Here is a 23,602-nt window from a genome sequence, read left to right as displayed (position 1 = left end):
TCTAAGAGGGGAAAAAAGAGATGAAGCAATATTTATGAGTGATCACTCGCTCAGGGAGGCAATTGCTGCAGAGGGTCTGTTGTTCAGCAGTCACAGCAAGAGGCAAGCACCTTTGTGCAGGGCTGGGGAATGCAGAGAAAGCCATCCCAGCACAGCACTGCAGACCCTGTGCAGGCCAGGACAAGCTGTGCTTTAAGGGCTCTCAGGGTCAGCATGATCACAGTCACAGGCAGGTTTGGGACCCTTGACTGTCTTTGCCTGTGCTGCTGTGTCCTGGTGCCTCAGCTCCAGCCAGGGAGGAGAGCAGACTCCTTTGCTTTCCAGAGTCATGGGGTGTAAGCTGTCCTGTTGCACTTCCCACTGCTGCTTAGAGATGAGGAGTTTGGTCTTGGGACTCCTCACTGTCTATCCATCAGGAAAAACAGAGGCTCTTTTAGGGAGCATAAGAGAGAGAGCAAGAGCCTAATTTGCATGCTCTGAACAAGCTGCTGGAGGTGCTGATCTCCCTGCCCAGAGCTCTGAGGGAGGGAGATTAGGCTCTTCAAGTTAAAATTAGGTTTTGCTGAATATTCCTCCCCCTGGCTGAAGGCAGCACTGGTTGTCACAGCTGAGTGACGATGCCCTCCCAAGCTCTGGGGCACTGGTGCTCACCACTGCTGGTGGGAATTGGGTTTGCTGCAGTGCTGCTGGCACTCAGATGGGTGAATTGGGCTGTGCAAGGAGGTGTGATGAGGCTCAATCAAAGGGTTTGGAGGTGCTTGATCACAGTGCAGTAGTTGGCATCCATTGTAGCAGGAGATGAGTCAGAGTGCAGCACCGCTGAGAATGTGGCTTCATTTCAGCACCTGCCACCAAGGTGCAGCTTCTGGTCAGGGCTGGAAAGTGTCTGCTCCAGAGTGGCAAGGGAAGCTGTGATGCTGTGTGCTCCCTGTGAAGTGGCACATTCTCCAAGGAACTCAGTGCCTGTAGCAGCCTTTAACTAATGACAGGAGGACAGCAGGAGGTCTCTCTGGCTTTCAGGGAGGCAAAACCTGTGTTCAAAGTTAAAGAGACAGTGTAAGGCAGGACAGGAGTTGGAGACATGAGCACTCTCTGCAACTCCCTGACAGGAGGCTGCAGTGAGCTGGGGTTTGGTCTCTGCTCCCAAGTGACAGGACAAGAGGACATGGGCTCCAGCTGTCCCAGGGGAGGCTGAGATTGGAGCTGAGGCAGAACTGTTTCCCTGAGAGGGATGTCAGCCCCTGTGCCAGGCTGCCCAGGGAGCTGGGGCAGTGCCCAGCCCTGGAGGGATCCCAAAGTCCTGGAGCTGAGGTGCCGAGGCCATGGGTTAGGGGTGGGCTGGGCAGGATGAGGGGAGGGCTGGGACTCCAGGAGCTTCAAGGGCTTTTCCAACCCAAATGATCCTGTAATTCTAAAACAGCCACCCCACACAGCTCTGCTGCAGACGTCAGTGCAGGAACATGGGCCATTGGAGGATCGGGTTTACTGAGAAGAAAGAGAAGTGGCCAAGGCAGAAGGCTGCTTGGCCACCAGCAGCTGCCCAGCCAGGGCTGTGTCCTGGCGTGGGGTTTGGCGTGGGAAGGCCATGCCCATGGGTGGGTTGTTGGCACTGGCGTGCTGGGAGCGTGCTGGAGCTCTGCACTAGCAGGTTCCTCTCTCTGCTGGCCCCTCGTAGGGTGCATCATAAAGGTAATGGGGCATTCACTAACACCTCTTACAGGGCCAGCTTGATGGTTGTCAGTCACCAGAGCCATATGGCGGGTGCAGACAGTGATTTGCTCTGTAAATTCCCTTATTGTGCTGTTTATCTCTCCAGATCGGCCACTGGCACGTTTCTGAAGGACTCAGCATGGACAACAGGATCTTCTCCTCCAACATATCAGACAGTCTGTTCAACACCACGCTCATTGTCACCACCATCCTGGTAAGTGAGGGGGTCACCTACAGTTCCCATTAACTCCTTGCCAGCCCAACCCTGAGGGGTGTCAATCAGCTTAGACTATTATTCCCTCTTCCTACCCCCCTTGGCCCCCAGCACGCAGCACTGCACACTGATTTCATAAAGAACAGACGATCAGATCTCTAATTACAGCACTGAGGACAATTCATGACAGTGTAATTAAACTCAAGTTGATGTTTCATATGGAAATGATATTTGATGAGTTCAGAAGCAGCTGGGGAGAGGGCTGGGATGGGGATAAGTTGCCATTTTCCATTCATCGCCGAATGATGTTCTTGTTTTGCGTACAGCTGGGAAGTTGGAGGGGACAATTGTCCCTTCTACCCATAACATCACTGCAGTTGGCCAAGATGGATCAAACTTTTGTGAACAAAGCCTTCACATCTCCAGGCACCACTGTCCTTACTTAACAAATTCCCCTTCCATGCACAGCCCATCCCATGATTTTTTTTCCTAGCGCCTCTGCTCCTCCCTCAAAGACACTTAAAACTCCTGGAGAATTTCCTCATGTCCCACAAAGCTTGTTGAAAAAGGAGAATCATAGAATCATGTTAGTTGGAAAAGGCCTTTGAGTCCAGCCACTAACCTTCCACTGCCAACCCCCCACCTCCCCAAGAGCCCTCTGCCCTCCCAGTGCCGTGCTGGTGAGGCTCCTTGGTTAAGATGGGAATGACAGCTGCCCAGTTTCAATGCAGGAAAACCCTTACTTAATGCTGAAGTGGAACCATCAGGAGCTGGAAGGGAATGACCGCTACGAGGGCTTCTGTGTGGACATGCTGAAGGAGCTGGCGGAGATCCTGCGCTTCAACTATAAGATCCACCTGGTTGGAGATGGTGTGTACGGAGTCCCCGAGGCCAACGGCACGTGGACAGGGATGGTCGGGGAGCTGATTGCTCGGGTAAGTGAATTAGCTGCTCTTTGTACCTGTGCTCTAGTGGGACTAGCAGTGAAAAGCCTCACTGCTTTATAAAGTGCTCCAGGATGACAAGTTTGACCAGAGCATCTCCATTGATTGTGTCCTCCCAATGGCAGGTGTGTTTGTTGGGCTGATGTGATGGAGTGTGAAGCAGTAAGAGCCCCTGGGTTTGCTCAGGGGGTACTTAGTTTGTTGGGAGAGGGGCCTGGACTCCAGAGTCTCTCTATAAGAGCTCAATACAGAATGGATTTGTATTCCCAGTGGAAAAATTATCAGGGAAATGTTCAGGCTCTGGCAGGGCTTGGTAGAAGCTGAGGAAAACTTCCAAAAGCAGCATTTGGGAGGGAAGCAAGTGAGAATCACATTTCCACCCAGAAGAGTTTTGTCAGATTTGTTTCAGCTCCTTAACTGTGAGTATTGTTTTTGGAGAAGAATGAGGATTTTTTTGTTTACTTGAAGTCTGCCTTTTCACAGCTCTGCTTTGTGATGTTGCTACACAGCAGCCAGCCTGGAAGCTGAATGCTTGTGCTGGGTTTGACAACAATTCTGTGTACGTGTGTGCTCAGTCGGCCTCTACCCCCCTCCCTGCTCTTTGTTTTCCTTCCCCAGGGATCCTGGAGCTTAAACACAGTTCACAACCTGCTCTGAGATCCTTAGTAAAATAGATCTAGGCAAAGTTAACATTAAGATTGATGCTATTTAAACCAATACTTCCTTGCTCATCCATTTCTACCCTGCCTTGTTATTACCAAGGTGCCTGTGAGAACCCAGTGACAGTTTCTCAGCTGGTGGCAAATCTGCAGTGAGGTGTATTTATGATAATCCACACCACTGTGTGAGAGGAGCCCCTGAGCCCACCCCATTGTTATCCTCACAACAGTGGTGCATCCTACTGCAAAGCAGAGGGAGGAGGGATCAAATCTATCCCCTGTGGCTCCGGGCAGGGGGCTGGGGCTCCTGCTGCAGCTTTCCTCCCTGCTGCAGCAGATGAGCGAGCCAGGTCCCCACCAGCATCTCTCTGCTTCTTCCTCAAATGGCAAAGAGATGCTCAGCCTACCTTAGGAGCTTCAGCTGAGTGTCTAAAGTCAGATGGGACAAGTCTAGGTTTAAAAGAGTGTCAGGCACAGGGCAGGTATGGCCTGGAGATCCCTCCCAAACTAGTATCCTGTCTCCTGGGTTGCCCTTTCCTGGTGGGACAGTAACTCCTGACAACAGCCGAGATCCCACATCCATCTGCTTCTTCTAAAGAGCCTTCTATATGGTTGTTTGCAAATGCTCTGGGCTCTTGGCATAGGTCTTATATGTCTCTCTGTGTATATATGTACACACACACTCACAATTATGGTTCTGCAGCGTTTCTTTGGGAGGCAAGAAGGAAGGCGCGGAGCAGCGTGTGATCTGTGCAAACAAAGGCAGAGAACAGCCATCAGATTTTTGGCCTACTAACCTTGGCAGTGCCTCTCCATTAATTGTGAGCTTCTGGAGGGTTGTTTTTCTTTAGTGGTAAGTGTTTTAACTCCATCTTCACATAGAAACCGTTTGTTTCTTCTGCCGCTCGAGCCTTGTTTGGAGGATTTTTACCTCTGCCTCAGCAAGGCAGAGCTGCCAAAGCCTGTGTGAGGCTGAATCAAAAAATACAGAAGAGAAAAAGCTTCCTCTGCTTCCCAGGGCCTTCAGAGTAGAGTCTTTATAGTGGTTTCAGTGGGTTTTTGATCAGGCCTAGAGGCTGAGCACTTGGGATCAGGTCAGCCAGGGCAGAGCTGGCTGTGTACATGCTGTTGTATTTATTCAGGGCTGCCGGAGATGTTGCATTCTGAGGTCATTGCACTGCTGAAAGGGTTCCTCTCTTGACAGTCAGCCCCTGGGGGCATGAGTCCTGCTTTCCATCCGTTATCTCACTCCAGGAGCCCTTGAAGCAGAAGAACCAGCAGATCCTACATTGGGTGCACACATTCTTATGTCAGTGGATTTATCCCTTGGGCACTTTGCTACGTACAGCCTTTTGAGCAGAGAAGGCATCACTTGGGACACAAACTTCCCAAATCCTACACAAAATAAAGGCTCTGGACCTGTCTGTGTGCAGTGCTGTATGACTGTAGGGAAGTGATTCCTCCTTGACCCTGCTCAGCTCTCAGATGGTAAGGTTTGAGTCACATGCACTTAGTGTGATGGACCAGAAGGTCAAAAAATTAATCCAGCTCCATGCTATACCCTTCCAGTATTGTTTTTTCTCTCTGTAATCCCCCTGTGGCACTGAATGTCCTCAGAGCAAGTGCAGGCTTATATGGGAAAAGTGTTTCATTTTATTGCTTGTAAATTATCTGGCTATTGATTTATTTGTAAGTGCTGAAAACTCTATTACAGCTAATTGTGCACTATGATATGATTGAGAAGGATGCTATATAAACAGAAATTTGTTGTTGACCCACATTCTTTACATTTCTTATCGACCTGCTCACAAAACTGATTAAGAGCTGAGGAAGAGGGGGAACTGGGTTGGGTTGGGGGATTAGTTGGGTGAGCTGTAGAGACTCCGGTGTCTAGGTCAGCAATCTGACTCATCCTCAGACCAGGAAACCCGTACACTTTGTGATCAGCTGATGGGCTGATTTGGCTTGGGAGAAATCACTTGGAAGAACTCGAGCCCATTTTTCAGTGAAGGATGTCACAAGCTCTGAAAACACCAAGTTAATTGGTCCCTCTGTGTGTGCAGGGCAGGGAGGCTGAACAATCCTGCTCCTTCCTTGAGTGAGCAGGGAGTGAAGCCGCTCTCGGGCCGGGGCAGATTCCCCCGCTAGCCTTGCCAGCTCTGGCACAGCACACAGTCCCCAGCAGTTTGCCTCACACTGTACACGTGTGCTGTCCATAACAAGCAAACAAGGGGGGACAGCAAATCTTCCTGACTCTTGCTTTTTGGCATCAGAGCCTTAGAGGACAATAGGGCTGGAAGAATTATGTCTCACTCCTTCCCGCTGCAGTACAGTCTCCGACTCGGAGTCCCTGATGGTTGTCTGGTCTTCCCTTTCTCTCTGCCTCTCTCTCTCTCTCCAGTGCATCCTTGAGCTGAAATTAATTTGGTAGTCTGGTAGAAGCCAACCAGTGTGTCAGCACAGCAATCTGACAGCCTTCTCCTTGTTCTGTCATGCTTGCATTTACTGTCTTGGTAGTGTGGTGTCGTGGTGGCTGTGTTCAGTGCCTGTGCCTCCACTCACAGCGAGACGTTGGTGCTCAGCTCCCGTGCTCCTGCCTGAGGATCTGTGAGGATCTGGCTGGGGTCAGTGGTGATCCAAGCTCTTTTTGAAGTGAGGGAGAGGAAGCTACACGTTTCAGGAAGAGTCTGGCCTAAGAAGCAGCAACACCAAGAACTGAAAGGACCTCAAAGCTTTGAGGTGATGGTTTTTCCAGCTGCCTTGCTTTACAAGCAGAGACCCTCTCCCTTAACTGCTCCAAAGATGGGGAATGGCAGGAGACATGATCTGCAGCTCCCTGATAGGAGGTTGTAATGAGGTGGGATCAACAGGGGAGGTTGAGATTGGAGCTGAGGCAGAACTGTTTCCCTGAGAGGGGTGTCAGCCCCTGTGCCAGGCTGCCCAGGGAGCTGGGGGAGTGCCCAGCCCTGGAGGGATCCCAAAGCCCTGGAGCTGAGGTGCTGAGGGCCATGGGTTAGTGCTGGGCTTGGCAGGGTGAAGCAAATGGTTGGACTCCAGAAGCTTTTAAAGGTCTTTTCCAACCAGGAATATGCCATGATTCTGTGATTCTGTTTCAGAACTGGCAGAGTCCTGCTCTCCATGCAGCAGTGGGTGTTGGTGTTCAGTGAGAAGAGCTGTGTGTGGGTGCAGGCAGGGAGGGGGAGTCTGTTTGCACGCGATTGCGCTGGCAAGTGTGACATGGGTGGGGAGTGGGGAAGTGAGGAGGAGTGGGTTGTTGAGCAAACATAGCCAGGGGCTGGGCAGAGAGGTTTGCATCAAGCTGCTGTTTTCCCCAGACCCCACACAAGGTGGTGGGTATGGTGTGAGCCGGGTCGCTGCTGTTCCATGTGGGTTTAGTCCTGGTGTTTCACCTGAGCTGGCTTTTGTCATGGGCACAACGAGCACCTGGAACAGACGTTTTCCTCCCACCCATAGATGGTCAAGGTGAAGAAAAATGGATGAGGGCAGACTTGAGGCTGACATCTGCACTGGTTGCTGATCATCCCATCCCTGTCTGTGGCTTCAACAGGGAGCTGCAGCCTGCAGGGTTTTCAGGCTGTCTTTGTTCATATGGCAAAACTCATGCATGGCCTTAAAAAAATCCCAAACAGTGGTTTTGAGTGACCCTCATCTGGCCCTGCTTTTAAATGCAAGAATATGCAGCTGAGCACACAACCTGAGTGCTGCTTGTTCCATCAGGAGGAGCTGCACAACCCAAAATAGCTGCTGTCAGATGAGCTGGGCAGCTGGAGCAGAAGCAATCAGTCCATTGATCTGGCGGCTGAGCCGTACCTGTCGTGGGACAGAGCTGCAGAGGCAGACACTGCTCTGTCACTGCACCCAAACCACTGTGCAGTGTCTGCTGCTTATGGCACAGAGCAGCAGAGGACCCCTGGAGATCACCCAGTCCAACCCTGCACAAAGCTGGGTGCTCAGCACCACATCTGGATGGGTTTCCCGTGGGCAGGTGTCTGCAGCAGCAGTGCTGGTGCTGGCGGGTCTGCAGTGGGGGTAGGAGCTGGCAGGCAGGTGGATTCTGGGGACTGAACACTGATTTCAGCTTTCTGGAGTCATAGAATCATTTTAGTTGGAAAAGACTTCCAAGATCATGGATTCCCAGCCCTCCCCTCACAGTACCCAGCACCACCCCATGGCCCTCAGCACCTCAGCTCCAAGGCTTTGGGATCCCTCCAGGGCTGGGCACTCCCCCAGCTCCCTGGGCAGCCTGGCACAGGGGCTGACACCCCTCTCAGGGAAACAGTTCTGCCCCAGCTCCAACCTCAACCTCCCCTGGGGCAACTTGAGCCCATTTCCTCTGGTCCTGTCACTTGTTACTTGGGAGCAGAGACCGACCCCCACCCCACTTCAACTCCCACCATGTCAGTACAGAGGCAGCCTAAGAAACAGCTTTGCCTGAGCTTGGCTGTGCTGTTGGAGGAGCAGGAGCAGGCTCCCACCCTGTGCCTCATTCCCTGGGAGTCTCTGCTGGGGTGGGATGCTGTGTGCCCAGGCTGAGGGCTGACGTCAAGCCCCATTCATCACCATCAGTGCCCAGAGTCAGCATCCCAGCGAGGAGGCGGCTGCCTCCTCCAGCCTGGCAGTCCCTGCAATTTGCTTCTTAAGGCTGCTTAATTGTTGTTCCTCGTCAGGAGCCCGGCTCAGCCCCCGTGTTTAACATCCTTTGCAGTGGCAGTGTGAGCCTGTCTGCTCATGCAGGCAGATCCCACGGTTAATGCCAGGTATGGTGGTGGCAGCTCGTGTTTCCAGCTCAGACACCAGCCCACCTGGGCTTCTTCCTGCCTAGCAAGAGTTTGGCCTTGTTTAAGCACTATTTTGTTAAAGAAGTGTCTGTGTCTACTTCCAAAATGCTCTGGGTGTTTTTCTAAGCCTGTTTCATGCTGACATTTATAGCTGCAACTGTGCTGAAAGGATGAGAATGGAGCAGTGTTTGCCCCCTCTTCCCCCATCCTTTGCCTCCCGTGTTTGCATTTCCCCAGGGCCAGTTGTGGACAGAGTGCAGAAGCACAAAGCAAAATCCATTTCTTCCCCGGTGCATTGTTTAGCCTATGAAATGCCAACTCCTTCCCCTCCACAGGTGGGGAGGGCTGGAGAGCACTCAGGTGTGCAGAGCTCCTCTGTAGCTGAGAAACACCAGCTTCAGTGAATCACAGGAAGTTTTGTGATCATCAGGAGGCAAAGTTGAAGGCATGAAATGGATGACATCCAGGCAGAGAATACGTTGCATGCCATCCCCAGATCAAAGTTTAATGCTGTTCAGAAATCAGCTCTTGACTTGTGTGACTTCTCAGCCTTCAGAGAGAGCAGTTGACAAAGCATAGCCCCAGCTGAAGCCCCGAGGAGCTGGGTCTGTGCTGCAGGGAGCTCTGGTACAGGAGAAGGCAGATGTGTCTGTGTGTGGATTAGAGCAGGCTGCAAGCTACTGTAGCTCTGATACCAGCAAAAGTCCTGAAAAAGACAAAAGTTGGCCAGGCAGGGCATGAGCAGAAGGAAATCAACTCTGGTGGGATGGCAGGACCCTCTGGAAATGAGGAGGGGGGACCTGGGCACAAAACCCGTGTGCTCAGGGAAGGCAATTCTGCTGTGCCAAGTTCTGCTCTGGAGGCAAAGGGAGGGAGGGGTGTTGGCATTACATTGTGTGAGAGAAGAGCAGCTTCCAGGATGTTGCTGCCTGGGTGATCTGGGAGGATCCCAAAGGCTGATGGCTGGGGGAATGACTGGAGTGCCCAAAGTTCCCTGATGGCATCCAGGTCACAGCCCTGAGAAGGTAGGGGGTGGTGACTTAGCTGTGTAAAGCCTGGGGGCTGCACTTGCAGCACCTTTGTGTTGGCCCCTGGATGGGAACAGCATGTTTTTAGAGCTTTTGCGTGAAACACCTTTGATGTGGCATATTTACCACCTATTTAGTCTCTGACTTTGCCAATAGATTTATATCCCATTTGGAGAACTGGGAAAGGAAATCCATTGTCAGAAGAAGCTGTATTGTCATGAGGGGCTTTGCTGGGAGAGCTCTCCCCAGGACAACAGTACCTGCAAACCCTTTGTAAGGATAGACAAGAGGGATTTAGAAAGCTTTAGACTCTCGTTGTAGATAAAATTCTTCACAGTTCCACAGATGAACTGATCCCATTTCAGTAATCTGCTGGTGTTTACATAGGGCTCAACCGCTGCACATTTGATTATTGGTGCCTTTTAAAAACCCTGTGGGTAAATGTCTGGCTAGGCACAAATTCTCACTAGCTCATAATTCATTCCAGCCTGAACCTCCTAGGAATCTGTAATAGCTGCTTGGAAACAATTGCAAAAATCTGGCTCTGAGCTCGTCCAATAAAGCAGTCCTGCATGGCCTGTCAAATATCACCTTCCCTGTGACCCCACTTAACCATCTTTGTAGATCACCTTGCCTTTCTTTTCCCATTCCTCCTTCCTGCAGTCCCCTGGCTTAGCAGTGTGAGGTGAGTGCTTGGACTTGATCTTAAAGGTGTTTCCCAAGCAAAAGGATTCTGTGATGAGTGGCTTCCCTGTGGTGCATTTGCAACTAGCACATGGATGCAGGGGGATAAGCTGCATATCTTACTGGGTCTTCAGGCTTGACTTTTGCACAGACCTTATGAAACTCAGGGACAACATGTACAGATAGCTTTTCTTTTCCCCTCCTTCTCTTTTTCCACTTGCATAATCAGCTTCCTGCAAAGCAGGCAAACAAATGTATAAGGAAATGGAGGAGGTTTCATTTTTAAGAAAGCAATTACAGACATTAAAAGAGCTATAGTCATAAAAATAATATTTAAAATTCAAATCCCTTATCTATATTACAAGGGTATTAACTTTGGAACAAATTCCTTTTATATTCCTTTCCCTCTAATCTCATTTGCTTTGCAAGTCAATCTGAAAATTTTTATGCCAGTCCCCTGGATTTTTTGGAGCCTGATCTGCAATTTGGAAAGTCTGGGCTTGGCAGGCTTGTAAACCCCATGACTCAGGGTACAGGGATAATGATGCTGCTCCGTTATGTTCCCCAGCCTATGGCAGCTTGCAAGCAGCAGTGTCTGGAAGGGGAGAGCTGTGTTTAGCAGGGGGTCTGAAAGGGTGAGGTCATATATTCTTTAGATTAGTACAGCATTTATTGTCTCAATGGCTCCTGTTTTGCCAGGTCTTAAAGCATTCAACAGATAGACCTGGCAGTCAGGCTGTAAGCACTGGAGGGCAGGGACAGCCTCTGTGTTTGCTGTTGGTACAGCTCCTGGTACTGCAGGCTCCCCACTAAGAGCTTTGTGGTTTTCCAGCCTCTAAGTTTCAGAGATAAAAACACCTAGGTGAGGAAAGGAAAAATGGGGAGAATGGTCTGGAGCACAAGGAGGATTAAACTTTGGGGTGTGTTTGAGCAGAGCTTGTGCAAAACCCACCTGGGGAGAGGGCTGCAGCAGCTGAACTGGTGGACATCAGCAGCAAAGCTGCAGTGGTTTCCCTCCACAGCGCTGGGGTTTTGCCCCACAGCAAATGCTCCCTGTCCCAGAAGGATGGGCATGGCTCTGCTACTGTCCCTGCCCTGCACCTTTCCTAGGCTCAGGGGCCTGATCTCTGCTCTCCTTTCTCTGCAGAAAGCCGATCTGGCCGTGGCGGGGCTGACGATTACGGCGGAGAGGGAGAAGGTGATTGACTTCTCCAAGCCCTTCATGACGCTGGGCATTAGCATTCTCTACCGAGTTCACATGGTAAGAGACTTATTCTATCACCCTTTCTGTCCCTCCGTTATTTGCATGCAAACATGCCTAGTTACAGAACAAAAACGAGTGACTCATAACAAATGTTTGGGATTCTTACATAAACACAAATGTGCCCAACCTTTGCTTCCTCCTTTGCTCTGTCTTTCTGCCTTGTGTCAGCTTGGTGCATTCAATTGCCCTTGTTGAAACCCCCACCCCTGTTAGCTCCTGTTCCCTGTTCTCCCTGAGCACAAGATCTTCCTGGCCCCTCACTATGCCTGGGGTTGCTTTCTTTGCTGGGACCTCCTGTAAATGTTGTAGATGCAGATCAATCCTCTGCTTCCTTAATCATGGGCAGGACAAGGGGGAACTCATGGACAGGCTCAACTCTGCCATGGGCAATCAGCTCCTTGCCCTGTGTGGGCTGTTAGTCTGCTCTCAGCCCTTCTCAGCTGTTCCTCCTGAAGATCAGTGGTCTCTGCAGCCCAAGGAAGGCTCCTTACTCTTGGAGTGCTCCCAGCCTCCCATGGGCACTCTCAGACCCCCTTGCTTCTGCATTTCCCAGGGAGACACACACTACTTAGCAGCTAGCTCTGGTTGCCACATTCCTTAATGTTTTGGCACTCCAGGGCAGGTCAGGCATTAGTGATGACTGTTCAGCTACTACTGTGAGCCCATGGCTTGGTGCAGAGCAGCTGTGTATCTGCCCATGGGACTCATGTGCAAATATGTACATGGTGTTGCCTTGTCATTGCTTAGATGATAGTTCTTGTCTTAAATTCTTGTAGATTCTCTTGCAATTCCCCTTTTCTGTTGTTCTAGTTTCTCCCTGAAGCTCAGGAGGGGACAGATTTTCTCCAGCTATGCCCATGCAGACCAGACAAAGCCCCCACTCCTCAGTGTCACAGGAGGCAGGCTCTGGCAGCCAGGTCCTTTACAACAAGATGTCATATTATTCCCCATCTGCATTTTGGAAATGTGCTCTGTACAGTGCAGGGTGTGATGCGAATGACAGTCTCCATTTCCCATCAGCTCAACAATAGCAGTCAAAAGGAGAAAGCAATTCAAGCTGCCTCTCTCAGCCCCCCCTCTCCATTCAGAAGGCTGTTTGGTATGAACATAAACAAACTTGCCTGCATCTCTGTGCTGAGCAGCTCCTGCCAAGAGCAAACAATTAAAATCTAGTTACAATTCCCTTTCCTCTGGTATGTGCACAATTTAGGATCAGTGGCTTAACTGATCAAAAAGGGTCAGTGTCTTCAAGCTCTCAGAGGTCAAAAGTGCCTGTCCCTTCCCCACTACTCTTGCCATTTCACACCACCAGCTGCCCCGTGGCTCTGGGAGGAGTCTCTGCCCCCAGCTCCTGGCTGGGATTGTCATGGAGTTTCTTTCTTGTGTGTATCTTTGAAGTTTGGGGATCAAGCACCATGTGTGCTCTGCCTCTGGTTTACACCATAACCTTCAGCAAGTCCCTTAAGGAGACAGCATTCCCTGCACTGTGAGGCTGATGTCACTCCCTCCAGAGGAAACGCTGGAATATTGGTGCAGGGTTTGCATGTGATCTGCTCTATGAGTGCAAAGGCATTTCCTTCTGCCTCTCTGTGAGCCCAATATAAATGTCTGACACATCTACTTAAGAGTGTGAGCTCTTCAGGGCAGGGACCAGCTGCTTGCACTGGTACCAGAGCAGTGCACACAGCCACGTTCCAGCCTGCCCTTCAGCCATTTACCAAAGTGAACAGGATTAAGAACTGCAGCTATAGGAGCATTTGGCAAACAGTCCCCTGCCATCAGTCTTTGGTCTTCAACTGCCCAATGAAGGACCTGGTTAGGACATAGAGCTGCCCAGTGAGCCAGGGAGACTTGCAAGAGGTGCAGGACATCTCCCAGATTGGGTCACCCTGCAGTGAGCCCTGCTTTGCTACTTCAAGGCAGTGAAGAGTGGTGGCCAGGGCAGCCTGGGCTCGTGCCCTCCCCAGCAGTTGAGCTCAGAGTCCCCTTCTCCCTCTCCAGCACTCGGCCCCTCTTTGTCCAGACCTTTCCTCTCCTTTGAGGAGAGCTCTGTGACAATTAACTTATTAAACCAGTAAATATTTATTTAACAGGGACAGGCAAGATGGCTCTGGCTTTCCTTTGAGGATGTGGTTTGCAGAGCAGCAAAAGGCCCCATCTGCCCCTGTCCCTTCCCCACCCCATCTCTGCAAAGTCAGAAATTGCAGCTTACACATGTTAATCACGGCGCAGATCAGATGTAGCCTAATAAAGAACCAAAAATGAGTCTCTTGCTGAGGAGTTGCCTCCAAACTCTGGTCTCCTCCCAAATGTGCTGACATTTTATTTTAATTTCCATGTAACTCCAGTGGCAAATGATTTCTCCCCACCCCGCCAACCCATCACCACGGTGCGGGTGTCTCTTATCACACATAACCAAATATGGCAGCTTAAAATGGGGCTGTCATTTCTCTCAATTTCACTTGTTGTGATATAATCAACTATGGATTTCTGACATGGGGACTCTTAATAGGCTTTCTGACTTGCAGGCTGCTAAGAGAAAAGGCTTGCTTTGTTTTATTATGTTGCCATTCTGACGAGCTGGTGGGACGTGTGGAAGGCAGGAGACAGATGACGAGTCCTGAGCAGTCACTCTGCTTGGCAGAGGGCTGGTATCAGGTGCCCAGTGCCATTTCTGCACAAAGAGATGTTGAAAGCCAGGTTTACTTGTAGCATACATGTGCTTTTGCTCACATACCTGCCTCTGTGGCAGGGAACAAGAGACTAACTGCCACATGATTCTGGTTCGTCAACCCTGGAAGTCCTCACTGTGCTCTACCTTAAGATGAGAAAATGTAGCTTTGGTGAGTACACTGGAATAGCTGAGTTTAGGCTAAATGAACTGAGGCTTAAAAGCATTTCTACTTGATTGCTGCAGAAGACACAAAGTGGGAAGGACTGAATTAATGGCTCCTTCATTCCAGCCAGAGAAGGCTTGACAGGCGAGGCGGAGGAGCTGAGCATCCCTCCTGACAAGCTGTGCCGCTCTGCCAGCAGAAGCCTCCCGCTTCACTCGAGTGAGGATGGGAGCAACTGCTGGCCCCAGGCGTGCCCAGGGCCGTGGGTCACATTGACCTGTTGAGTCTGGACCATCTGATGACCCCAAATTAGGCTGAAGATTCACAGTAGCCTGTGCTTGGGTTTTGCTGATCAGGTCTGGAGGAAGGACCTTGGTGAGGAAGGGATCTGGTCCTGCATGTGGGTCAGCTATGGTCAGCCTAGAAGACACTTTATTTTGGTGAGACCAAACACGCTGCCATTACACCCAGCACACATCAGTGTTTCTGCCTTTCCAGGCTGAGCTTTCTTGCTTTCCTTCTGACTTAGAGACAGAAGAGAGTTTTCTTGCCTGCCTTTTTTAGAGACAAACATCTATGAGAAATGACATGGGTTAGGAGCTGACTGTTTCTGTGAGAGGGAACAGACGAGCTCTGACGTCCTTTCAGATTGTGTGCAGGGCAGGCAGGAAGTCATAAAGTCTCCTCTGGACCTGAACACAGACAGACAAATCCAGTCCATGCCACACAGCTCTGCTCCTCCTCTTCTTCATGGATGCCCTGCACATCCAGGCTCTTGGGTTGCCAATGTCTGCCTGGAGAACTGGTTCTCTCTGACTGAAAATGAAGACTTCCAAGAACAACTGAGGAGGGCAAATGAATCTTTCCTGCTTCCATCTGAGGATTTGCAGGAGGCCTTCATCAATTATTGGACATTTTGAACATTTCTATTCCAGGAAAAATAGCACTTCCAATTAACAAAGCTGTATTGGGACTACCTAAAAATATCTGACAGACTCCAGATATTGTCATTCCCATCTTCAAAACAGACAGATAAGAGAGAGTTTGTACCCTCCATGGGAACAGAGTATCTTTATTCTTATCCACAACTGTGAATGAAAAGAATATGTAGCAGCAGCCTGAAAATGACTGTAACTGAAAAGAACCAGAACTACTACTACTGTAAAGTCACAGGAGAGAGTCATTGCCAAGCCTGAGACTTAAAGCTTCCAACGCAATTTCCTTAATGAGTGTAATTTATTGACAAACTGCCCTAGAAACATAGAGAAGACATCAAGGCCTTAATTACAGAAAGGAACTTTGTTACAGGAGCATCTCACGAGGGAGCCTCAGCCAAGGCATTGCCAGTGCCTGGGAGTTTCCTGCCAGCTGTAGGATGCTGGGGAGGAATAAAGGGCCCAGAATGATCTTCTGTTCGAGAAGCTCAAGTTTGTTTGGCCAAGGGCAGATGGTGCCCATCACACCTTGCAGCTTCCCAGAGCCTCATTTCATTCTTGAGTGTGCAAACTGTTCGGAGGGAGAGAAAAGGAGGCTGAAGGGATCCCAAGGCTCTGGTCTTGGATGGGCTCTGGGTGTGCTATGGCAATGGGAGGTTAGGTGTTATTTATTACCAGCCATTATTGGTTTATGTGGCATCACAGATGGGTAGAGTAAGGCAGCAGACAAGGGAAAAATGAGGCCTCTGTGTGTCAGAGATGATCCCCAGCAGCAGCTTTTGTGTACTGCGAGGAACCTCCAGCGGAGCAGCTGCGGCGCGGGAAGTGCCGGGAAGCGGCTGCCGGCGTGAGCGGCGCCGAGCAAACAGTGATGGATGTTTTCAGCAGAGCGAGGTGCCAGGAAGAAATACGCTGACAGCCTGGCCGAGGTGTGATAAAAGGCTGTTTCCACTCAGACTTTACAGTAAAAGCCTTCACAGGAGCTCTGAGGCGTCGTGGGCAGCTTCCGTGTTACGGGGGAAACGGCAGCGCTTCGGTTTTGGAATCATGCGATTGTTTCAGTTGGAAAAGACCTTGAAGATCATCAGCTCCAAGCATAATCACTGCTCTGGTCCTGCTGGCCACGCTGGTTCTCATACAAGCCAGGATGCTGTTGGCTTTCCTGGCCAGCCAGGCACACTGCTGGCTCATGTTCAGCGCTGTGGACCAACCGCCTCAGGCCCTTTTCCTCCAGGCAGCTTTCCAGCCCCTCTGGAAGGAGAGGGAGCCCTTACTGCTCAGAGAAAGGTGGTTTGCTGAGAAAAAGCAGGAAATTCTGACGCATCCTGGAGATAAAAATATCACATTCCCTGAGATAAAAGTAATAATTTTGTGGAGTTTTGTAGAGGAGAAACATTTCAAGGCAGAGGTAAGAAAAAAAAGCATTGCAAGTGTCTTCTTTTTTTCTGTTTCTGGACAAGAAATGTTTTCTCCCCACTTTGCTTGATGCAAAGGATCCCACCTGGCTCTCCCAGGGCAGCCCCTCCTGCCCAAAGCCGGTGTGCAGCCTGCCCAGGAGGATGAGGGCTCTGGAAGGGGACTCCCTAGGAGGCTGTGCAGGCGAGGGGTGGGCAGAGCACTGCAATTGTCTCATTTTTAATCAGTCTGGAGGGACAGAAGTGGTTGAAGAAGGGGAAGAGCAGTCTCAGGAGATGAATCACAGTAGGGAGATGCTGCAGGACTAGGCCATTTGTTGCATTTGCTGGCACTTGTTTTCCTTGCAAGGCTTTTTTGCAAAGACCTGTTTACTTTCCCTTCTGCTGCTCCCATCCATTGTCAGCATCAGGGCAGGTGTGTTTCTCTCTGTTGTTTTTCAGAACAGACTATTTATGATTGTAGAAATACAAGTAGGTCAAACTGCTCTTTGTTCCCCTTCCAGGGCCGCAAACCTGGCTATTTCTCATTCCTGGATCCCTTCTCCCCCGGCGTCTGGCTCTTCATGCTGCTCGCCTACCTGGCTGTCAGCTGCGTCCTCTTCTTGGTTGCTCGGTAATGTGGCCGGAGGTGCCTTTCACTTCCTCGTGATGCCATCTAGCGTCACCCTCCCAAACCCGGGCAGGGGGATGTGTGGGGAGGGGAACATCCCCCAGGCCACCGGTGGGGAGGGGACAGTAAGAAGGGCTGAAGCATCGCAGCCCTCTGCCAGGTGGGGACTGGGGCTTTGGCGCTGGGTGCCCACGCAGGGATGCGATGGATTCACATGGCAGCCCTGTGGAAAGGGTGAGGGGAGGTTTGGGTGCTGTGTAAATGGTGCTGTGCTCTGTAGGTGCTTGATCTGATAAAGCAAGCACTCAGGAGGTGGATACTGGCAGCTACTAGCTAATGCATTCAGAGGTATCAATGCACATCCCAACAGTGACGTTTGGTTCCTCTGGCCCCATAAAACCCAGGGTGTACAGAAAAGGAAAGTTAGTTAATATCTTTCAGCAGCCTCCTAGTTGATGTGCAGAGCCTCACTTGACAGCTCTTGGTTCTGTTTCCCTATGACTACTTTAAATCAGCCTGAAAATACATTACTGAGTCCTTGTCTGCAGCGTGTCTCCCATGGAGGCTCTGGGCTCCATTGCTGTTCTCCATGACTTTCTAGCTGCTTATGGTTGGTGCCATAGCTGGGCCCTTTTCACACACAGATGAAGTGTGTCCTGGCAATGTGCACCACAGATGTGCTGGAGGCTTGACGGCGCTTTCGGGACGTGGTTGATACCCAGTTCTCATTACCAGAATTGGAACTGTGCTATCACTCAGTCCCTTGGCATGACTAAAGTTGTCATCTTGACAGGGCTTTAATGGTTTCTTCAAATGCCATTACAGCCTCAGAAACATAGTCCTGAAGAAACCATTGAATAATGCAGTCCAGTGCTTTGCAGACTGAGATTTGGTGCCTGTTTATCCCCTTCCTCATGTTTTAAACATGATCCTCCAAAAATGGGCCTTTACGTGGCCTCCCACTGGAGGTGGAGGTTGGGACACTGCTCTCCTTGCTCAGCAGTAAGGAGCTTTTGACCCTGTGAATTGCAGAAGGCTCTCCCAGAGCTGTTTTTTACAGCCCATGCGTGATCCAACCATAGTCTGTAAGAAATAACGTCCCCTTCCCTGGTGTCACAGTGAGGTAGGAGATGCAGAACTGAAAAGAAGCACCTCACTTTAGTTAAATGCTGTGTAAGCTGGCAGAGCCCTGCAGCTGTATTGGCAGTATCCCCAAAATGACCCTCCCAGGCACCAGCTATGTTAGCTGTTAGCAGTATATTGAACTGCAGCATAGGAATTAGAAGACTTTCTTAGCAACCAGGGAACTGAGGATTGGAAACAGCAAAACAAAAAGAGTGTGAGGCCACAGTCACTTCAGTGACAGGCTGTCAGTTATTTCAGATTCCCACCTCCGTCGGGTCCTTGTGAGCAGTGAAAGCATGTGATGCTTTGAAACACCAGCATTTGGCTTCAAACTAGACCTGGGATCCACACCTCACCAGGGCACTCAGTCCTTTTCAGAGCAACCACGTGCACCAACAGACTCCTTTTCCTTGGTGGTGTCAGGCAGTCGGGTCTCACTCACTTCACTTTGGAACTTCCCGTTGATGTTCTTTCTCCATCAGGGAATTGATTTCAGTTTCACACCAGATCCATCCACACCTGGAATCATTGTCTGCAGTACAAATCCACACACAGGGCTCCAGCCTCCCTGCAGCCCAGGCCCAGATTTTCAGCAGAGCCTCTCAAAACTTTTGCATATCTTTTACAAGGAAGCCTCTGGTTTCTGAGTCTTAGAGCAGGCGTTTCACACAGCTCTGAGCCCTGGGCATCAACTGACAGCAAAGAGCTCCCTCCTCCTCAGAAACATCTGCCTCCAGGAGAGTTACTGCTTCACAGCTTTTCTTTTTTCCCCTTCTTTTTCTTCCTCTCCAGAGTGCCCCATTTGTCACTGAATTACCTGAGCTACTTGTTTCTTGTCATTTTAGATTGACGCCGTATGAGTGGTACAGCCCCCATCCCTGCTCCCAGGGCAGATGCAATCTGCTGGTGAATCAGTACTCCCTGGGCAACAGCTTGTGGTTTCCAGTCGGGGGGTTCATGCAGCAAGGCTCCACCATCGCCCCCCAGGCGTTATCCACGCGCTGCGTCAGTGGAGTCTGGTAAGGAGGTCAGCCCTTAAGGAAGGCTTCTCTGCGGGTCTGTGCAGGGCAGAAGCGGATGGAGAGGGTGGGGATGGAGATCAGATTGAGCTCATGGAGAAATCTCAGGTCACCATCTTCACTTCCCTTCTCCCTAGGTGGGCTTTCACCTTGATCATCATCTCCTCCTACACGGCCAACCTGGCGGCGTTCCTCACCGTGCAGCGCATGGACGTGCCCATCGAATCCGTGGACGACCTGGCTGACCAGACAGCCATCGAGTACGGCACCATTCACGGCGGCTCCAGCATGACCTTCTTCCAAGTAAACCTCCTTCTTTGCTATCTGGGGCAGGGCATGCAGAGGGCACACTTGAAGCTGGAGATCACCCCAGCCTGTCAGGCTGTTTTCAATCCAGTTTCTGGCGTGGAGGGGATCTTTGGGGAGATACTGGACTGCTTTGTGGCACAGGGAAGGGAGGCAGGGGAAGGCAGGATTTTGTGACACAGCAGTTGGCGTGCTTCTGGGATGCTGGAGGACTGGGGTCAGCACATCTGTGGTAGACTTTCCTACTTGGGCTTAGAAGGGAACTCCACACTTGGAGTGTCACCATGTGGTATCATCCCTGCACTGTAACACATAACATGTTCTTCAGGTGAGCCTTTTCAGTCACATTTCTGTGGGTCCTCATGCACTGTTGATGTGGTCTGAGCTCTCACATGAGAGCCTCAGGTTGGGTAAACAAAGAAACGTTTGCAGGGCCCAGGTAGGATATGTCCAAGTGCTGAAGCCTGTATGTGGTCAGTGGCACTGAAAACAAGTCAGTCAAGTGTATGCAAACTGATGCGGGCCATTTAACCCAATTTAATTTTTATCTTCCCTGCTCTATTCAGAAGGGAAATAAATGTGTGAATCATTTCTGCAGTGCTCTGAATGCACAAAGAACTGCCTGAGAATTATTTATTTATTACTTGTTGAAATTTCAAGAGGAGAGGAAGCTTTTCTCACTTTCTCCCCCCTCTCCGAGTCTGAACTGAATTAGGAAGGCTGAGAAATCTCCCAAGTGAGCCTGAGCTTTTCAGCCCAACTTTATACTCTTCAGGGCTTTGGCAAAAAGCTACTTTTAAGCAGAACATTACATCTAAAAAGAGCTGAACAGAGCCCAAGTGACTAAGGTGGTTGTGTATCAGGCACTGGGTTCTTTTCAGGAGGGCTTTCAAGTTGCAAATCCCAGCTGTGTCTCTGCACTGTCTTGGTGGGTGCTGCAGTTGCTGGTAACAAAGGAAAAAGTTAACAGAAGGTGTTGTACACTTTGCAAAGCTTTAAACTGTGGGTTTTGGTAACGATGGTAGGTCAAACACAGCAGTAGTTTGGAGGCATGGATTAAGTGGGTGAGTTCCCCACTCCTCAGTTCCTGGTTGCATGGTCCACTTGCTGATGCACCTTACTTTGCAACCTGTCCTGGCAGCTGGATAGGTCTGAGGTTTGAAAGTGCAATGAACAGGGATCAAACACACACCCTGTTTGTTCTTCTGTCCCTTGCCCAGGTGACTGCCTCCAGATTCAGGGAGCAACAGCTTTGGCACTGCCCCCATCTCTCGGTGCCCTTCTCAGGGTGATGGGGTGTGACACTGATGGCCTGTTAAGCACAAGGTTCCAGTGACAGACAGGTGTGAGCTCTGCAGGGAGCATTCAGGGGTTTAAATGGGCTCAGCAGGAGCTCTTCTGGCTTGTTTTGGTGTGTTGCTGATATACTGTTAGGAAAGCTATGTATTTTTCTAAAATCAAATTTATGCAAAGAGCTTTGCTGGAACCTATTGGAATTAGGTCTGCATTTCATGCCCAGCTTTGTCAACAAAGTCTCAAATCCACCAAGATATTTAGGTCTCTAAATCACATTGAAATAAATGGAGGTTAGGCATCTAAATCAGTTTTGAATCTGGCACCAAATCTACTTTGAGTCCTTTCCCTGTTCTGGCCTTTTCATAGTGCCAACCGATTTGGGGTTTATGTTCATGGAATCAAAGAATTGTTTCAGTTGGAAAAGCCCTTTAAGCTGCTGGAGTCCCAGCCCTCCCTTCACCCTGCCAAGCCACCACTACCCCATGGCCCTCAGCACCTCAGCTCCACGACTTTGGGATCCCTCCAGGGCTGGGGAACCCCCCCCAGCTCCCTGGGCAGCCTGGCACAGCGGCTTACAACCCTCTCAGGGAAACAGTTCTGCCTGAGCTCCAACCTCAACCTTCCCTGGGGCAACTTGAGGTCATTTAGTCTTGTCCTGTCACTTGTTACTTGGGAGAAGAGACCAACACCACCTCACCACCTCACTCCAGCCTCCTGTCAAGGAGTTGCAGAGAGTGCTCATGTCTCTCCTCAGCCTCCAACCCCTTCCCCAGGTCTGGCCACACTGCAGCCCCTCAGTGTCCCTGTGGCAGTGAGTGAGGGGCCCAGCACTGAGCACAGCCCTGGAGCTGCAGCCTCCCCAGGGCCCAGCACAGGGGGACAATCCCTGTCCTGCTCCTGCTGCCACCCCACTGCTGATCCCAGCCAGGATGCCATTGGCCTTCTTGGCCACTTGGGCACACTGCTGGCTCATGTTGCTCAACATCCCCCAGAGCCTTTCCCTCTGGGCATCTTTCCAGCCCATCTGCCCCTGCCTGTAGCACCGCATGGATTTGTTGTGGCCCAAGTGCAGGACCCAGCACTTGGCCTTGTTGAACCTACCGACACAAGCTGGCCCTGCCTTAGCTGCTGTCACCTCCTTTCCCTGCAGAACTCCCGCTACCAGACGTACCAGCGGATGTGGAACTACATGTACTCGAAGCAGCCCAGCGTGTTTGTGAAGAGCACGGAGGAGGGGATCGCGCGCGTGCTGAACTCCAATTACGCCTTCCTGCTGGAGTCCACCATGAACGAGTATTACCGTCAGCGCAATTGCAACCTCACGCAGGTCGGGGGCCTTCTGGACACCAAGGGCTACGGGATTGGCATGCCCGTCGGTAGGCAGTGAAGAACAATTCTAGTCCTTCTCAGGTGTCGGCAGAGGACCGGAGCGTTTGAAAGGCTGAACCGCCTCTCCAGCCCAAGTCACGTTTCACAGCTCTGGGTTTTAACCTCGGCAGGAAAATCCAACCCGTTGCAACTGGCCAAGGTGCAGCCTCAGAGCCAGAGGTGCAGGGTCCTGCTGCGCTCCAGAGCCTCGTGACACGTGACTGTGGAGCTTTAAATCATTCATGGGAAAGATGTTTCAAAACTGCTGCTTGTACTCTGCATATATGCTCTTTGCTGACCCTTTCCCTTTTGAACCAGTGCTTTGGAATCCTTTTGTGCTCCCTGTTTTATCTCAGAAGTGCTGCAAAAACAACTCTTGCCGTTTTTAGCTTAAGTTTCTTTCTAGCTGCTGGTTCTTAACTCCAGGAGAGAGAATCTGGCAACTCAGTGACTATCTGAGCTAATAATCAGGGGTTTTGTCTTTTGGCTGTGAGAGCTAGCAGGAGGACATCATCTCCCAGGGCAGCACAGAAAAAGGATGTAGTAGTTGTTATGCCAAGCGATGGGCTGATCTTTCAGCCAGTCTCAGTCTCGTTCCTGACCTTTAAGCACCTACACTTAGCAACACAAAGTTAATGTGAATTGCATAAGAGCTGTCACACAAACAGTCACTATGGTTTAGCTAACATGGGTAAGCTTGTAAAGTCACAGTAACCTGATTGTGAGTACAAATGCTTACTTTCAGGCCTAAATTTGTTCTGGCATTGTCTTGTTAAACAGTGAAACTGTAGCAGATAAGAAGAGCAGAAAGCTGCTTGCTGAGACAATAGTGCAGAGTTTCCAGGAGAACTGTGGTCTTTCCCACGGCCCTTCTTTAGCATCTCTGGTAGTGGAAATGACCACCTGCAGAAGACATTATGAGCCAGCAGTGTGCCCAGCTTGCCAAGAAGGCCAAGGGCACCCTGGCTTGTCAGCAGGACAGAGGCAGTGATTGTCCCCCTGTGCTGGGCCCTGGGGAGGCTGCAGCTCCAGGGCTGTGCTCAGTGCTGGGCCCCTCACTCACTGCCACAGGGACACTGAGGGGCTGCAGCGTGGCCAGAGCCGGGCACAGAGCTGGGGAAGGGGCTGGAGCATAAGGATGCTCCTGGGGAGGGGCTGAGGGAATGGGAGTGTTGAGCCTGGAGAAGAGGAGCCTAAGGAGAGACAGGAGCACTCTCTACAACTCCCTGACATGAGACTGCAGTGAGCTGGGGGTCAGTCTCTTCTCCCAAATAACAAGTGATAGGAGAAGAAGAAACAGCCTGGAGTTGCCTCAGGGGAGGTTTGGATTGGAGCTGAGGCAGAACTGTTTGCCTGAGAGGGGTGTCAGCCCTGTGCCAGGCTGCCCAG

The 23,602-nt window shown here is 50.7% G+C and overlaps 1 protein-coding gene across 1 annotated transcript in view; it reads left to right on the top strand.

The window, feature by feature from the left end:
- Positions 1–23,602, top strand: part of GRIK4 (glutamate ionotropic receptor kainate type subunit 4) — a 114,577-nt gene that overhangs the window by 87,597 nt on the left and 3,378 nt on the right. The window contains exons 10-16 of the mRNA XM_062013893.1: positions 1,817–1,924; positions 2,656–2,859; positions 11,186–11,299; positions 16,993–17,102; positions 19,070–19,243; positions 19,381–19,546; positions 21,996–22,221. Coding sequence (XP_061869877.1) covers positions 1,817–1,924; positions 2,656–2,859; positions 11,186–11,299; positions 16,993–17,102; positions 19,070–19,243; positions 19,381–19,546; positions 21,996–22,221 — 1,102 coding nt within the window. The remainder of the gene's footprint in view (positions 1–1,816; positions 1,925–2,655; positions 2,860–11,185; positions 11,300–16,992; positions 17,103–19,069; positions 19,244–19,380; positions 19,547–21,995; positions 22,222–23,602) is intronic.

The sequence above is a fragment of the Colius striatus genome, chromosome 23 (assembly GCF_028858725.1).
Source record: "Colius striatus isolate bColStr4 chromosome 23, bColStr4.1.hap1, whole genome shotgun sequence".
Classification (NCBI taxonomy): domain Eukaryota; kingdom Metazoa; phylum Chordata; class Aves; order Coliiformes; family Coliidae; genus Colius; species Colius striatus.
The sequence above is the reverse complement of the archived record's forward strand: the minus strand, read 5'-3'. Positions and strand labels throughout refer to the sequence as shown.